At 35.1% G+C, this 17,263-nt stretch overlaps 1 protein-coding gene across 1 annotated transcript in view; it reads right to left on the reverse strand.

The window, feature by feature from the left end:
- The window catches only part of DEUP1 (deuterosome assembly protein 1), a 40,072-nt gene extending 23,522 nt beyond the window's left edge, over positions 1 to 16,550 (reverse strand). The window contains exons 1-6 of the mRNA XM_064734856.1: positions 16,499 to 16,550; positions 12,592 to 12,763; positions 11,163 to 11,258; positions 5,876 to 6,010; positions 2,895 to 3,008; positions 260 to 472 (exon numbers count right to left, since the gene is read on the reverse strand). Coding sequence (XP_064590926.1) covers positions 260 to 472; positions 2,895 to 3,008; positions 5,876 to 6,010; positions 11,163 to 11,258; positions 12,592 to 12,763; positions 16,499 to 16,542 — 774 coding nt within the window. The 5' untranslated portion in view covers positions 16,543 to 16,550. The remainder of the gene's footprint in view (positions 1 to 259; positions 473 to 2,894; positions 3,009 to 5,875; positions 6,011 to 11,162; positions 11,259 to 12,591; positions 12,764 to 16,498) is intronic.
- Positions 16,551 to 17,263: the final 713 nt, after the last annotated feature.

Genomic DNA, 17,263 nt, shown 5'->3' on the forward strand with positions numbered 1-17,263 from the left:
ATTCAAGGAACCAAACTAGGGGAAGTTCTAGTAGATGCCATGGATATAGGAGAGTTATAAAACCCTAGATACACAGACAAGAGAAAAAATATACTGCTACAATTCAAACTTATTTCTGTTTTACTAAAAAACTCCACTCATACTGCTCCCAGATTATTCTTTGCTCAAGCACAGAATACACCTAATGTATATTTATGTAGGCATCTCATCTTGATTTTCCAACATTAATTCCACAGTCATCATAAAAAAACATTACTACCTGGCACTGATCTTGGTAAATTTTTAGATCCTCACGGAGTTTCATGTTTTCCTCTACCAGTTTATTCTTGTTTCTTGCTATTTCATTCACAATTGCCTTTAGCTTTTCAATAATCAAATCATGATTTTCACTTTTGGGCTGGGTATAGGTAATTAGCTCTTCTTGGTCTTGTTTCTTATTGCATATTTGGAGTTGATAATTCTGGCTCTGCCTCTATAAAACAAGAAAATATTTTAAATTAAACTCATTAATTGTATGTAAATTGCTCAGACCAAATCGTTACTACTAAAATCGTAAGGCTATTCCTGTCTTCACCTGGATTTGCTTAGAAAAGATGATACAATTCAAACAGTTTGAATTACTTGCCCTCAGTTAATAAAAAAGTTTCAAAAACCTTCAAGGGCATGGGAGTTTTTCAAGGATTTTTTTCTCCTGTGCCGTGTATTTTCCTAATACTTTATGTTAATGAGCCTCAAATGTGAAAAAGGTGATTGTGATGACCTACTCAAAGCAGTTACCTGTGAGAAATAATTTGAGAGAAATGTTCTTCTTTGATTCATTGAACTCAGTAGGAGCTGTGTGTGTGTGTGCCTCAGGATAGATATTAACCTTTGACTAGAGGGCTACCATTACATAGGTCATGTACAAACAGCTCAGTTACTACAGGAACTGCACTTCTTTGAGATCATTATCCTTAAACTTGGGAAAGAATCATTTGTACATTTGGCAGAGTCCTACACCCCATGCAGCTTCTCGTACCAATTAAAATCCTAAACACAAAACTTCAGAAAATTGGTATTGCCACTATTTCTGAATCGACAGGCATTGTGAAGAAGCATAATTACTATGGCAACTGTTTTTGCTGTTTAAAAAATTTACATGAATCCCACTACTGGGAGATTAAAAAGCAGCACTAATCTTTCAGAAGACTGAGAATTACTTGAAAAATGACAACAAAATATGACCTGGAAATCATACATCATGTGCAGAGAATAAGTTGGGCAAGAAAATATAAAGTGAAAATAAATAGGGTTAAAAATACCATATTTCACTGACAAGGATTGCAAAAAGTCTTACTTTAGACAGTTTTTGATGTTATTGACTATGTCCCCATAATTTGTGTTGGCTGAGAACCTACACAGAATGGACCACTGTCTGCATACCAAATAAAAAGCCAAAAAATATTTGCAAGTTAAGTTTCATTTCTATAGATAAAAAAATTAAGGTCCCTTTGACATCCAAGTTATGGATTCTGATATATCCAAGAGTCAATATATCCTGTGAAAATCACACTGCAAGACTGCAACTGAAAATCAAAGATCTCATGAAAGACGAATTTCAGGCAAAGATGCAGGAACAATTAACACTTTTGAAACAGCTAAGGGTCCATCAGACTTGGATGTTAAAAAATAGTTGGTGTTATGTTACAGTTGTTAAGGAAATTGTCTTCAAAGCTAGTTCACTGATGGAATTGAAAGCTTCAACAGAAAAATGTGAATCATCACCCTCACTACTCTATTATGACTTGTCTAAGTGTACAATCAACATGTCATCAGTCAATAGTTTTGTCTAGTCAAAGACTTGCTTTTTTAACACATTTGCATGAAAGCTCAATTGCTGGAATATAATGCTCTCAGCAGCTAAACCCAAAACATAACTGTCATCCTTGGAAACTCTGGATATGTGTAAAGAGTCTCACAGGAATTGTTAAGAAAGTGTTTCACTAGATTAAGATCCAATGAGCTTAGTAACAGTGGAAAAGGGAATTACAGTGAGCAACATAATTGGCTTCCCTTTACTTAATCTTCAAGCTGTCCTGTGGTGCAGTAAATTTGTAAGTTATTTTCTGAGTTTTTTTAAGAGAAGGATATGTCACCATGATAGCATTAAATAGCTTTTTTTTTTTTTCTGGATTAGAAGGAATTAAAAAAAAAATATGTAGTATCAATAGTCTATCTATAAAAAAAGCAATAAGCAAATTGGCAAGTAAAAAATAATCATTAAGTCAAGCAAGGAACTGCATAGTAACCAAAAGGCTGAAAAATATGAAAAAAGGGGGCTAAGTGATCCAACTTACAACTCCAAGAGTGATTCTGGAGTAGCATATGAAAATTCATTTTTCTGCATAACTGATGCTACTGTATATTTATGATCTTCAAAAAAAGAAGGCTATCAGATTTGAAGGAACTTTATACTTGCATTTATATAGAAACTTTATATTGCATCAATACCTCAACGGTATGCACTATTTACTTGGTAAGATACTTTTTAATAAATTGTCAAATTAATTGCATATTAGCAAATAACATGGAAAAGTGTATCTATAATATGCTTAAAAAGCAAAACGGAACAGTCAGTGGTTTTTGTCATTGTTTGTGGGGTTTTTTTAGAAATATTAACATTTCCATCATGATCTTTATTTGTTTTCTCACTTTCATGAGAGAAACTAAATTAAAATAAGTCCATGTATCATTAGATGCTCCAGTATGGTTCTGCCTTACCATATATTCACTACCAATACACACATGCATTGTAAGATTCATTGTAATCTTAGTTTTTAAAAATTAAGTTAAAGTAAGCTCTAGCTGAGCAAAGAGTTAATTTTCTTCTTCGAGCAGGAAGGTAGGAATTTTACCTGAAATAAATTACATTTCTCAGGCAATAATTTTTGTTGCATATCTCCATAAACAGGGCTATTTACACAGGTTGTCCCGTTCTTCTCCCATTCTTGTGATTTTGCCTTAAATCCCTGAAAGACAGCAAAACAAGCCTAGGAAACATAGAGGAAATATCTATTTTCCTCAATATAAAGAATTTTGCAAATTGTATTGTTCTAAAAAATACCTAGTTTTTAAATTAACACATAATCTTTCCATAATTTTGGAAATAAAGTTAAAAAAAGAACAATTCTATAAACCAGCCATCCAGTCACCCCCACCAGAGAAAGACCAGTCTTAAGGGCTACTGATCTGAGAACAATGAGTGTAAACATAATAATTGAATAAAAACAATAAAATAGAGTTATTACTATGATACACAAATTGTATTGGATGGTAGTTCCTGTGAGTTTAAAGCTGTATCAGTGTTGAGCAGGGTAATCAGCAGGGAATCAAACCCTTAATATTCAGACAAAAAGTGCTCACTTTTCACCTTGGTTTTTAATGGGACAGCAGCTACATTGAATAAATTTTACTTCTTGCTCTCTTTAAAATTGCTGCTTCAGGTTCTGAGTTCATCTGGTTTAAACAAAAAGCTGTTTAAGAAATTGTATTATATTAGATTTATCTAATACTGGTTTTGTATTTTCACTTACATTTACATTTATAGTGTATCTGAATATGCTTTAAACTCATGCCAAACCTTGTATGTTCACAAATATATTTTAAAGTCAGTACCCTTAAAATAAGCAAGATTTCAGTTACTACAACTGTTGCTCTTTTAGTTTGAAAATTCAGCAAAATAACAGTACACGGATTTATATGTTGAAAACTAATGGAAATGTTGTTTCAAAAAGACAGATGATATTTTCTAATTAAGCTAAACTGGCATATTCCCCAAATTTAAAACAATAAGGGATTTTTTTTGCTACTGAAGAAAACCTGACTATTTTTCAACACATATTAATACAAATCTTTCACAGCTTTCCTGATATCTGCTTTGCATTTATAACAATAAACATCTCCCTATTTTATAAAACATGATTCAAATGGAGTTTGAGACTACTTAATAAGGACTGTAGGTTCAAGGCCTTACTAAAGCACTGCTGAGCTTAGTAGATTTTCACCACAGTAATTATTTCCTGAATACTCGAATTTGCTGAATATATTCCAAGCACCCATTTTTCATACTGCATAATTAATCAAATTATAGCATTGTCTTATATTATTTTCACATTTTAATCTTGAGTAAGGTTATTCTCAAATTAGCTGACAGTAGTGATATATCAATGATAGATGCACAACCCATTTATTATTCTTGTAGTAGCTGATGTTGGCAGCTACGCTGCAGTCCAAAGAATCGTAGCTTTTCTAATGGTGAGAACTTCCATGTGGAGGAGACAGCCAACGTCAGACAGCCAACATCAGCCACCATCAGACAGACACATCTCAACACAGATAGAGTTGGGATGTGTCTATGTGGATACAGGAACCTCGAGGTCACAGAAGTTAGTCCTATATCTTACAGAATAACGTAAAAGGCAAGTCCAAAATACAGATCCTAAGACCCGCCTAATTTGGGTTAAAAGTAGGAGACTACTTAAAATCTACTAGTGCTGAATTTCTTGATTGCAAAGTCCTCAAAGTGTCCAAATCATGTACCTCATAAATCTACATCATAAACATGTAAGTCTTCCCCATGCTTAGATTTGGGCAAGCAGCTCCCAAATCAACTGGTTCCACTCTCCTTGCTTTGCCTACAGCACCCAGCCCAGTAAGCACGTGGAGCACACACTACTTTATTATGCTCTTCACAAAGGATGGACAGAGAAAACATAGACTTTGTGATCATCCTATGCTTCATCAGATTACTGCTTAGACTGTTCTTCCCATAAGTGGAGGGCTTGGTGTAAAAATCTTTCAAGAGAGAACCTCAAGTATAATCTTCCCATGTTAGTTTTCTACCTAACAGACAAATGTCATTTTTCAGCAGGCTCCAAAATTCTTCCTTTTGAAGTTGTTTCATTTAGCTCAGGATATCAGGAAATTTATCAGATAAAAAAAAAAGCAGCAAAAATTAGCATACCTAGAGATGATATTGCTCAGTTAGAGAAAATAATACTGGATAATCAGTTTCTGCCCCAGTGAATGCAGCCAGAGCCATTTGGAGAGAAGACACCACTTGTGGGCACACTCTCTACAAGCTCTCTATCTTGCCTGACTTTCCTGCTGGTCTAATAAATACCACAGATCACATTATTCCACATATTATTATCATATTATTCCACAGATCATAAAGTAACCTCTGAGAAGTCAAGACTGGGAATTAGGAACAAAAATCAGTGTCTTCCTGTATTCAAGAATAAGTCCACTAAAATCCAGACTGTGTCCAAAGGGATAGGGAGTATGACTGAATCCTGTCCTCAGCATCTATTATCTAGTCCCCCAGCCAGTATGCTGGATTCTGCAGAATGTTTTTTTAAGTGCCTCATCCTTCCTCATACATTGCCTAGGGAAATTAAGCACTGAGGTCAAGGTCATGGATTGCTACAGGCATATGGGTACTGACAGGATAGAGGTTTAACAAGAAGTTTTCCAATCCAAAAAACTTTTTTCTATGTAGCCCAATGTGCTCAAGGTTGTCCTGAGGTCTATAAAACTTGAATTAATGATAGGTATTATGTGACAGTATCCTGTACATGTACAACCTCTCATGCCTCAAAAGAGACTGTGTTATCCAGTACACATCTATTCATCAGGAAAAAAGTAAAATCTATTTATAGTTACATTTACAAAAATTTTGCTATTAAATAACACTAAAACTAAGAACCATTCTCACCAAAGCAAGACAATGATATAATTTTCATAGAACTATGAGCAAAATAAAGCTTACAATTTTAAATCAAAGATTAGTTCTAGAAGCTGATTAAAATTAAAATATAATGACAACTATTCTTACCTCCAGTTTCACGTATAAATTCCTTGGGTTAGATGATGTCTCCAGATTTTCCTCACATTTTTCTCTACTTTCGAGCTTTTTTTGTTTTAACTGGTAAGACTGTAGCTTTTCATAGCTATGTATCAACTTTGAAAACTAAAAACATAAATAGAGCTGAACATGCAGAATCTATCAAGGAGGATCACATGGCCAAAGTTTTCTTTAAACTAGAATCACCAACCGCAGCTTTAGCATTCTAAATGTTTAATCAATGTAACAAAAATTCTATTAATGACGTTAAAATCAATTAATAAAGTTATGACAGATGAACAAGACCATGCTCTCACATAAATGTTAACAAACTGTTCGAATGGGTTCATTTGACAGCTACTTAATTCTGCTGCAGCTCTCCATGGCATTGCTACCCTCAGAGTCATTTCCTCTACGGTGTTCATATGGATTGTTCTATACTTGTTTACTGCCATCTTGTGTTGACAATTTAAAGGGTGCTTCACTAGTCAGAATGAAAGATTATCATTAATGTACACTAAACTTGCATGTTCTTTCTTATGATGAAAATTATTGAAATGCTATGTGTGTGATGATGGCACTCTTCTGTCTCAGAATTAGACCTAAATAGACAACAGACACTGCCTACATGTCACCATGAAAGCCTGGCTTAGGAGTCAGAGGCACGGAAGAAAAGGTGCCAGGAGAAGGACCAGCCTCTCCAGAAAAACAGCCAGTTTTCACATCAATTTTTTCACATCACACTGCACAAAACAAAGGGTCTGTCTAGTGCCTGTTTACAGATTTGATACAGAAAAGTGATACTGTTTGCTAGGAATATGTACATTTGGTTAAAAAAAAAAATTGCAGACCCAAGGATACTGATAAAGGAAACCCTAAAAATACCATCTTGTGGAAAGCTGAGTGAAAGGACTTTGGGAAGAATATTATGCAGAAAAGAAGCTTCCAATGAATACTGATCATGTCTCTTGTTGTTTAGTTCCTTTACATTAAAATATACATGCCTTTAAAAAAACCTGACTCTCACGTAAAGTTCTTTGTATACCCGAACAAAATCCATAAAATCTCATATATTTGTTAACAGCTCAAAGTGAACTAGTGTTTGGAAATGAAATGGAATCCTGTTGAGTCAACACTGAATGAGCAATTGAGGTCTGTTCAGATAACAAACATGGCAAAAAGAAGTCTAGAAAAGATACAGACCAGAAACAAATTAAAAAATAATCTGGAAACTTCCTAGACACATTTGAGATGAACTTGAGAATCATAATATGGGACAGCAAAAACTAATTGAAAAGATGACAAGAAGACAGATTGTCCTGGACTAGGAAGTTTCATGATATGAAGAGGCCCAGGCACAGATTTCACCAACTCAGAATGACTGAATAGCAATTCTGTAACATGGGCATAACAGAGCTGAGTTATCACCTTTAAACCCAAATCAGAAGTCTTGCAGTGGAGCTGCCTATATTTGAAATTGACTTTGTCAGAGAACAGAGTTAAGATAAAATATTTAAAATGAGTCAGAGTATCCAGGCTCAAACAACATGGAACTCATTGACCTTGGAAGAAAGATATCCTTTTTCAAATAAGAGTTTTGCTCTTGAATATATTATGGCATATGTGAACTGCCTGGGAGGACTCAATTCAGATAAGACAGGTATTGGAATGCTTATGCTAAAAAGGCTAGGAAATATAGTATCCAAACAATTTGGTAAATCAGGCCAAAATGGAACAGAGTGGTCAAAATGAGAACATTTAGTTTGAATCTTAGATATTTAATGACAGTAGGATATTAAAGGCAAATTGTTGTCTGGATGTTACAATGACTGGAAACCAGACTGAAAGACAAAATCCTTTCATTTAAGGCCAGATATTTGCTTTAAAAGGTCCAAGTTGTTCTGTTTGCATGTTGTGCACGTTAAAAAAAAAAAAAGGCATTTTAGTGAGTTCTGGGGTAGAATCCATCTTACTTAGATTTCTGAAAGTTACACATACAAGCCTGAGATACTCTGCATCAGAAAAATCTGCCTGTAAATGCTGAGTCATTTCAGCTATCTTAAATTCTTGTCATACACTGACACAAACTGTATTCTGAGGGTGTTCATTTCTTTCTGGTGATTCTAAAGGGAGCTTGGGATAGCTCAGATGTAGGTTTTACAAGTCTAAGTGAGGAAATTAGTTGCAAAGTTCTTAGAGCAAGAAAGAATCCTTGTTCTTTTGCTGAGAGATTTCCATCACTTTCAAAGTCAGAATATTTACTAGGCATTAATATAAAAAAATAAAAAAGAAAAAGAAGGATCAAAGTAATGCAGATGAACCTCAGAAATTTTTGCTACTTAGTTAGGACAAAATGCTGAACAAATGTTTGAACAAATACAACACTGTAGTCTAGGAGTTTCAGGTTACATACTAGGAATTATTTCCCTAATACAAGAAAAATATAGGTTTTACTGCATTCAACAGGCATACAATCAATTCAGAGGGAATACTGCTCATTAAACAGAAAAGAAATTAATTCTGAATAGCCTAGCATTCTGCCAGCTAGAAAAAGTCATCCTTACTATTTTTATCACGATTAGGAAGGAAGAAATCCTGGGCGGGATTTTAAGAATACATCTGTAGAGAAGATACAATGCTACTGGTAAATAGTAACACACAATTTGTGCAAAACTAAATTGTAGCTCGTAAGATTGTACCGTTTAGAAGGTGGTGTAACTTCCAAGTGAGAATAAGAACTGAAAGAAGGGAATCAAAGGAGATAAGGCAAAAATTAATATTGCCATAGAAGGTCTATATTTTAGATAAGAGTTTGTGTAGCTCAGAATTTGGGACATTAAAGTCATTCCACTGCAGAAAATGCAGCACTGTAATCCAGGAAAGAAACTCAGTAAGGAGATATGGCAAAAGCTAGAGGAGCAGAGTGGGACAGTCCTATTGTCTAGCATAGGTGCTAGGAATTGTTCTGACAGGTAGACTTCTGTTCATCACATGGAGAATCAAGGCAGGTCCCTTAACAGAGGCATTTAACAGTTTTCTTTTTCAGTCAAGGTGAATGAGGTGGATATTTCGTGAAGAAATATCGTACGGTCAAAGGAGAGGAATGGGCACTGGAAAATAAAATGCAAACAGCATCAGTGCTGGAACCTTTAGAAAAAGGAATAGGATGACTGAGAGAACGTAATGTTAGGAGATATGGATTGGGAAAGTGACCTATATTCTCAAGAGCCAGAAATCCAAAGCTCTACCTAGTTTATCTTGCATAAAGATAGTAGAAGAAGCAATCAAGAAACCCAAAAAAATGTTAAATGGTCTGAGTGGTAACTAAAAAGGATAGTTTGGGGAGGAAATATAACCAGATTTAAAGCAAAAAGCTTGTAGGTTAGAAAATGTCAGGTTCTTTAAAAAAATAAAAGAGAAAACAGGTTGTATTTGCCCGTGGTGAGGACTTGTAGGATAATTAAATACACCAAAATAAAAATCTTTATGAAAAATTGCCTGGACTTTCAATTTCAGAAGGTTCAATTTCTGTGAAGATATTAGCAACAACATGTAACATAAACCCAAGCATTTTTAGCACAGGATAAAAAAATAATTAAGAAGTGAAAAATATAGCAGCAAATCTTATAAAGAAAAAAGAGCTTTACTATATTTCTGAGAATAGTTCTGCACTGCTAAAAGATACCCTACTACTTATGCATAAAATGTCACACTCCTTTTCATTATGTGATGTTTATCTTCTCAACAATCATGCTAAGATGATGTTTTTCTGCAATTTGTGTAAATTATAAACCAGTTTTTATTTCTAGCTACTTTTCCAAATGATTAGAAGTGTTAATTACAAAACAGCCAAAGCATTCACTGCCTATTTAAAGAATTGTTTTCCAAATCCATTTTCAATTGTAAAAGAAAATATAAATTAAATAGAACATAACATTAAAAATAAGTAATAGATTTATTCATTTGATGGACTCAGGTGTACTATCACTTCTAAATGAAAATAAAGATACTCAATTTATGCAATCTGACATCATTATATACTAAGTGTGGTGACTGGAAATTCTGAATTATAACACTACATCTCTGGTAGAAGAATCCAGTGAAGGGAACAGAAAAGTAGCAGGAAAAACAATGCAGAGTTGTGTACCTTAGTTGTTAAAATCTGAGAAACAGAATCAACTCAAGTTTGCTATGAATTTATATTCATGATTGAAGTAGAAAATACTGAAGAAACAAAATGACAGATGCAGAGCAAAGACAGCCAAACTGCATCATAAAACCTCAGAACGGTTTGGGTTGAAATGGACCTTTCAAAGACCATCTAGTCCAACTCCCCTGCCATAAACAGGGACACCTTGCATTAGACCAGCTTGCTCTAAGCCCCATGTAGTCTGGCCTTGAACACTTTCAGGAATGGGGCGTCCACAACTTCTCTGGGCAACCTTTTCCAACGTCCCATCACCCACACTGAAAAAAATAACAAATTGTTCCTCAGGTACAGTCTAAATCTGCACTCATTCAGTTTAAAACCCTTGTCCTTTCACTCAGCCTGTCTTCACTGGAGAGCTGGTCCAGACCCCTCTGATCTTTTTCATGGCCTCCTCTTGACTTGCTCCAACAGGTGCAAATCTTTCTTGTACTGGGCACCCCAGAGCTGGACACAGCACTGCAGGTGGGGCCTCAGCACAGCAGAAAAGGGAGAGAAAAACATCCCTCCATTTTTTTATGCAGCCCAGGATACAACTGGCTTTCTAGGCTGCATGAACACTCTGAAATAAATAAAGTCAGAACAAATTCCCAACATCATTAATGTGGGTTACTCCAGTTTTGATACAAGGGAAATCTATACCTTATGGAAAGCTATCAGGCCACTTTAACAGTTGTGTAAATCAGGGAAACTAAAACCAGAAAAAGATATAGCAAAGACATGATAAGCACAGTATAACTCTTAAAATCCCTAGCATGCATCAGACTCATATTAACATGAATCCAATTACCTGTTTTATTAATTCACCAAGGCTTTAGTTTATTAGTCTGAAGTTAGGAAATCAAGTATTTGTCTTCATAACAGATGTCACATTCACATCAAAATCCATCCAAAGAGTTTTGACATGACAGTACATAAATTATAATGGAGCCTGGTAGGAAGCTGTAGCCATCATCATTTGTATGACACAATTCATTTTTCCCAAATACATGATGGCATATCTATACAATTTGGCATATGTAAGCTTTTTATACTACAATCACAAAATAATGAAACTGACATTTTTCTTACTTGAGATTTCAGTGCTTGAAGCTGAGTTTCGTAACTCTGAGCCATTTCATTTTTAGTTTTCTGTAAGTTTTCCAATTCTTGTTGAAGTAGTCCCACCTAAAGTTAAAATAAGCATTCAAATGTACCTTTTATGACATTTTTCAAAATATGTTATTTTTGGGAAAGTAATTTGAAACTTTAAAAGAAGATCACTGCTTTAAGAAGAGATATTACAAATAAGTATTAAATCAGTAGCTTGATAATAGAACTGCATCCCACAGACCTAGATTGTCAACATCAAACTAGGAATTTTACGGTAAAAAATCTCATTACACACTGATGTTATGATTTAGTCATAATATTGTACAAGTCTGTCATGAAAGACCATGCCTGAAAGCTTTTAAAATGCAACTACAGTGTTTCCCATTGTGAAAATTTTCCTTGCTTGGCTTATAAAATGATACAAATTACCTTCCAGTATCTATGTACAAATCACCAGAAGATACTGTGGACTCATTTCAGCTCCCTAAGTGCAGTGCCATTTGTGATATCATAAATTATTACTGAGTTTCACAGAGACCCGAGAAACACAACAGAGAGCATACACAGCACCTGTGCTTTTCTGGAGGGCACTTGGAAGCTTGGTAGAATATGCTGAAGTATTTCAGATAATGTCTCTATAGAGCAAATACATTGATGCTTTCAGGATGGGCAACTTGAATTCTTGTCTTGGTTCCTTCTGACTGCAGGGACTAAGGGGAAGTTCCTAATTGCTCATTAGGGAAAGTCACTCCATTTCCAAAACTCCCACAGGCAATTTAGCCACCTAGCTCACACAAGGATTCCCTCATGCAAAATTCAGCTGGCTTGAGCTAGAACTGAATGCTATGCAAGGATTTCTTGATGCTTCTGAATAATTATTCAGAAGAAAAGACTGTGAAATACAGACAACTCCAGGTACACTGGGGCTTTAAGTTTCATATGAAAGTTGAAGTAGTAATACATTTCAAGTCTTCACAATGAGTAAAATTATCATACAAAGACAGTATATTATGTAAAATGTTAAAAACCAGGAATAAACGGGAGTAACAAAGACATGATTTGGGGAACCTTTTTGAACTGCATTCTTCCATTTAAACTTTCTGATGAAATGAGAAATGCTGGCATTTAGAAAAACCACCAAACTATCTTTTTACAGCTAACCCGAGAATATTTGATGTAGACTTTAGGGAAATAGAAGAAATATGAGATTTTCAATGGCATTTTTACAATGACTTTTCAGAACAGAAGCACACTTTAAAACAAAACACTAAGGATAATTAGTGACCTTTAAGGGGTGTTTGGTATTTTTACATGATAGAACAAATGGTCTTATGGAGAATTTAAAGCATGCTAATAAGAAACTACAAGAATAAATACTTTCTTTATAGAATGTGATATTCTTAAATACCTCTTGACCTTTTTGATCCAGTTTGCTTTGGGCACTTGCTAATTCTTGATCCTGGATATCCATCTTTGCTTCCAAAGCTCTCATCTTTCTTTCCCATTCTACTTGCTTTCTGTTTACCATGATGTCAATTTGATGCACTAATTCCTGAAGTTCAGCTTCACATGGAGAAGCTCTAAAAACATAAAGAAATTTATTTTTTCAAATAAAGAATAAGGGAGAAAACAAAATTTTATTTACATTTATTTACAATTCCATTTTAATTGTGACCAAACTAACCACTTTTCAACAAAAGAAAGAAATAAATGGGAAAGTTAAATGATACCTTCAACTGTAGGTGGAACCTCACTCATCAGTCTTGAGTTTGCCTGCATGCTCAACTTTTGACTGCACTAAACTGAAAAAGCAGCTCCTTAATATGTGGATATCACAAATCTTTTATTTGGTGCTTAAATTGTGCACATCCCTTGTTTTGATAATTATTACAGGAAGTTTGAGTGAATTTGTTAGATTTGTAACATCATAATTAAAACTTAGCATGATTTTTTGAAGTTAAATTCTTTAGAACTTCTTTTATATCCACAAGTCCTTGAAACTGTGATGGTATCAATGTTAAGTTTGGAAGGGCTTTTTAAATGCACACATAAATCTTAATGACTTTTTAATGTTAAAACTGTTGGTAATGCTGTTTTGAAATTTAATATGAATCACAGGATGACAATAGCCGAAATGCAAGCAAGTGATGTATATTGCTCAAAACAAAAACACCCCTCTCCTAAGTGCCTGGAACCCATCTCAAAAGTAGCATTAATGATGGGTAAACTTTGCTGCCTCTGGGTGGAATACAAAATGGGATTTTGAAAACAGAAGATAAAGTGATACTGCTTTATCAGGTCTACCTGTTACATCAGGAGTACCTTTTCCTTGATACTGCTGTAAAGACCTGTGCACTTCAGCCTCCTCTAATGGCAACGCTTTGGTGAACCACCAGCAATGACTCAGTTGTACTATTTTAGCCTTCAAAAACAGGTGCTTGCTTTATCGTGTGTCATATGGATAATCTAAATATTGTTATGCAAGTAAGAATTCAACTTCTAGCCCAGATCATCAGATTACCCTTTCAGATCCATCATGGCTGACACCTTTCACTCTAAAATTTCACCTGCCTCTTTCAGATCTTCCTGCACATGGCAAATTCCACATTTGCTGCTAATAAAAAATTTCTCTTAACAGTTCTTCCATGCTTCTTGAATCTAGAGTCATGATTATATGAAAGGGAACTGTTGAAAGAAAAACCCCTTCTGAAACAGCTTCTCAGTCTGTCTTCACTTTCGTTAATTTCTTACCTGGATCCTCTAATCACATTTGCAGGTGCAAAAGGAAATCTATATGTGAAGTTGTAGATTAGAGCTGCTGTTCTACTACCAAAACTACTCTGTACCAAGGCTCTGGTATTGAAGACAGACCTGCAGTTATCCCCACTCACTAGCAGAGAGATGCTGCTTGGTGCAGTAACTATTGCTTTAGTCCACTAGTGTTTTGGAAAGAGTGCTCATTAGCTCCCTCAGAATACGGCCAAATTTTTGGCACCACAGTCGTGAGAATTTATTTTGATCACGGGATATGGAATGCAATGGTTTCTTTAGTAAGACATGTCTAAGCAAACACACAAAGAACACATTTTCTCATAAGCAAAGAAGTATGCATGGGCTTTTTTTCCCCATGTGGATTCAGCATTACCAGTTTGCTGAATGCATACCTCAAATGGGTTTGCCACACAGGGAAGTAATGACCTGTACTTCAGCAAGTGGCAGCTACTTTTTTTTTGTTCATTTACTTTGAAACAGCTCAAAACACTTAAAGATATCTCATTTTAAAGTGATGTAGGCAAGCTCTTAATCTTCTTTTATTCTGTCTCCATATAAGTGAAAATAGAGATGAGTCATATTCTACTGTCATTAATAACTATTTATCTTCATGTAAAACAAAATGTTCCAAATTTAGGCAAAAATCCAGATAAAAAGTTTCACCACCTCCAGGCCTTTTTCGTTATCACAAAGGATTTTTGCACTGGTTAGACCTTTCTAGCTCTATTCATCCATCTTTTGCTTTGGAGTTCTGCATAGGTCTGCATTTTTGTGATTGCTTCCTAACAGACAGAAAAATGAATGGTAGAAAGAATGGTATTGTCCATACACTCTAGAATAAAGTTGTTACTTAAAAACAGATGATTTAAGAAAAGTTTGGTTCATACTGTCTGTCTTGAATTTATACCTTCTTCCCATATTATTTACATTTGCTCACAAATAGGCAAGTAAGTATGGTCATATTTATGTTAACAAAAGTAAAACATTCAATCTTACATAGTATATTCATTAGATTTGGATATTTACCACAGCTTCTACAGTCAATACTAATGAATTTAATTATTGCAAACTGTGCTCTAAAAATAGAAAATATACAAACCAGTTGTGGTAGAATCTTCTACCCCAAAGTTCCATTATAAGAACAACAACCAACTCGTTTAACAACTTTCAGCCACACTGAATCATACACATCTATGCATAGACAATTTGTGATTTATGAGTCCTTGCAGCTGGAATGTAATTGTCATGATTTTCACCACCATTACTCAGCCATTATCCCAAGTTTTAAAGGCACTGTATTATCCCTGGAATACTGTCAGCATAGACTGAAATTGTTTCTTTTCAGTGAAGATGTATCCTAAGCTACTTTTCCAGCATCTTTGTATAGTTAATGGAACTAACTAGCTAGCAAAAATTATGGCTTATGATGGGACAAATTCTTCTAGATGCATCTGCAAATAGCCTGAAATTCTATATATTGATTAAAATAAAGGCAGAATTCTGAATTTCTGAAATAGGCTTCTGACTTGTAGTCAAAGAATAGCAATACTTTTGGGTTTTTCTAATTCAAGTTTTTATATAGCTACTTTTACAAATCATGTAACCATGATGTGAAAAAAGAATTCCCTCAAAGAACACTTTTAAATCCCATTGCAAACTTTCTTGGGCCAGAATAAGGTATGACAGATCATGCCTCTTTTATTTTAAGAAATACTTTTACACTTAATATGTGTCATATCACGTTGTGTTGTTTCTTGGTAATGATGGCAGAATAACCTGGTTTATTTGAAAAGTAGTTAGTAAGTTTACTTACAAAATTATGATGGATAAATATTCTGTTTTAAGTAATTAAGTGGGGAAGTACTTCTTATATTTGTTTGTTTCTTAAAATTGCTGAATGGGACGAGTTCCTACATCAAATCTTACTCATGTTCTCATTTCTTTAGAAAGACTGTGCTAGCATATTTTTTAGATTAACTAAATACTAACATATTTTTCAGATTAACATTAAAAGAACTAAACTTGGATTATATAAAAATAAAAAATTATTATGTGCTCTTATGAAAAGTGCACTTAATACTTTGGGGGAACAGTTGTAGTTATTATCTGTGCAAAAAAGGCTAGGGCTTTAGCAATGAATCTTGTTTTCAGGATTCTTAATGTTTTAAGAGCTGTGATATGTAAGTTCATATTGCTGTAGCCTAGCAACTCCAAGTACTTTTAAAGAAAAAAGTTTGAAATAACATTTCTTAACATCTTAATAAAACCCTACATAGCTTTCATCCTCCCCCCCCCCGGTTCAGGTATGAATATTTAAAACATTAAAATAACGAACAGAAACAGTGAGTAGACTACTAGCCAAAGCAAAAACATGTCTTGTCTTAATTATCAGCACCTTTTCCAGTTTGCATGGAAAGCAGAAGAAATACAGAATCAAGTTTGCTTCCAAAATCATTAATATTTTGCATTTCCCATGTTTAATAAACATACGTAGTTCAATTCCATCATATATTCAACTCCCAAGAGAGTAAGTCATTACGTACTTAGTTACAGCTTGTTCCTGGAACACTTCGAAGTCCTCCTCCATACCACTGATTGTCGTTTTAACCTGTTAAAACACCAAAAATCAAATAATTCAGATTCTTAAATGCATTTCTTTACATAGCTAAGTAGGGTAAACTGGATGGTTCTGTGCTTTCCTTTCATATTATGCTATTTTCTCATTAAAAACAACAAGGACAGCGGAGTGCAGCTCTAATTACAGGCTGGAATGGGCAAGACAAAAACTTCGGGAGTAAGTTCAGCTCTGACAGCAATTCTTGCACTTGCTGCAACACTGAGACACCAGAGGTGGTGTTGAATTTGAACCTTGCCCTGGGTCTCCATACGGAAATTTGTTTTGGACCATTCCCTGTTGTGTGATGTCAACAATTTGCAAAGACTCTGAAGCACATGAATCTTAATTTGCCATAGATCCATGGCTGCGCTCATCAAACATTTGTACCTTTGTACGTCGTGATTAACCTGCACCCCGGCTGTAGCTGCTGTCAAACACAAATTCCTGTTGTCTGGTCTCTGCCTTTCCTGGCAGATGCAGTCTGAGACACGCAGCCCACAAACACCTCGGCAGGACCGTCAGAACAAGGCTATTGCTGAGACCAGCCCGGTTCTGCGGGTCCAGCAGGACACAGGGGTGTGGGGGCAGGCCTGCCTGCATGCAAGAACAGTATGGGTGACGGGGGAGCATGAAACAGCCCTAATTCCTAATTCCTGGTGGGGACAGCAGTGGGGCTCTCAAGGGCACGGTC

This window comes from Zonotrichia leucophrys, chromosome 1, assembly GCF_028769735.1.
Source record: "Zonotrichia leucophrys gambelii isolate GWCS_2022_RI chromosome 1, RI_Zleu_2.0, whole genome shotgun sequence".
Lineage (NCBI taxonomy): Eukaryota > Metazoa > Chordata > Aves > Passeriformes > Passerellidae > Zonotrichia > Zonotrichia leucophrys.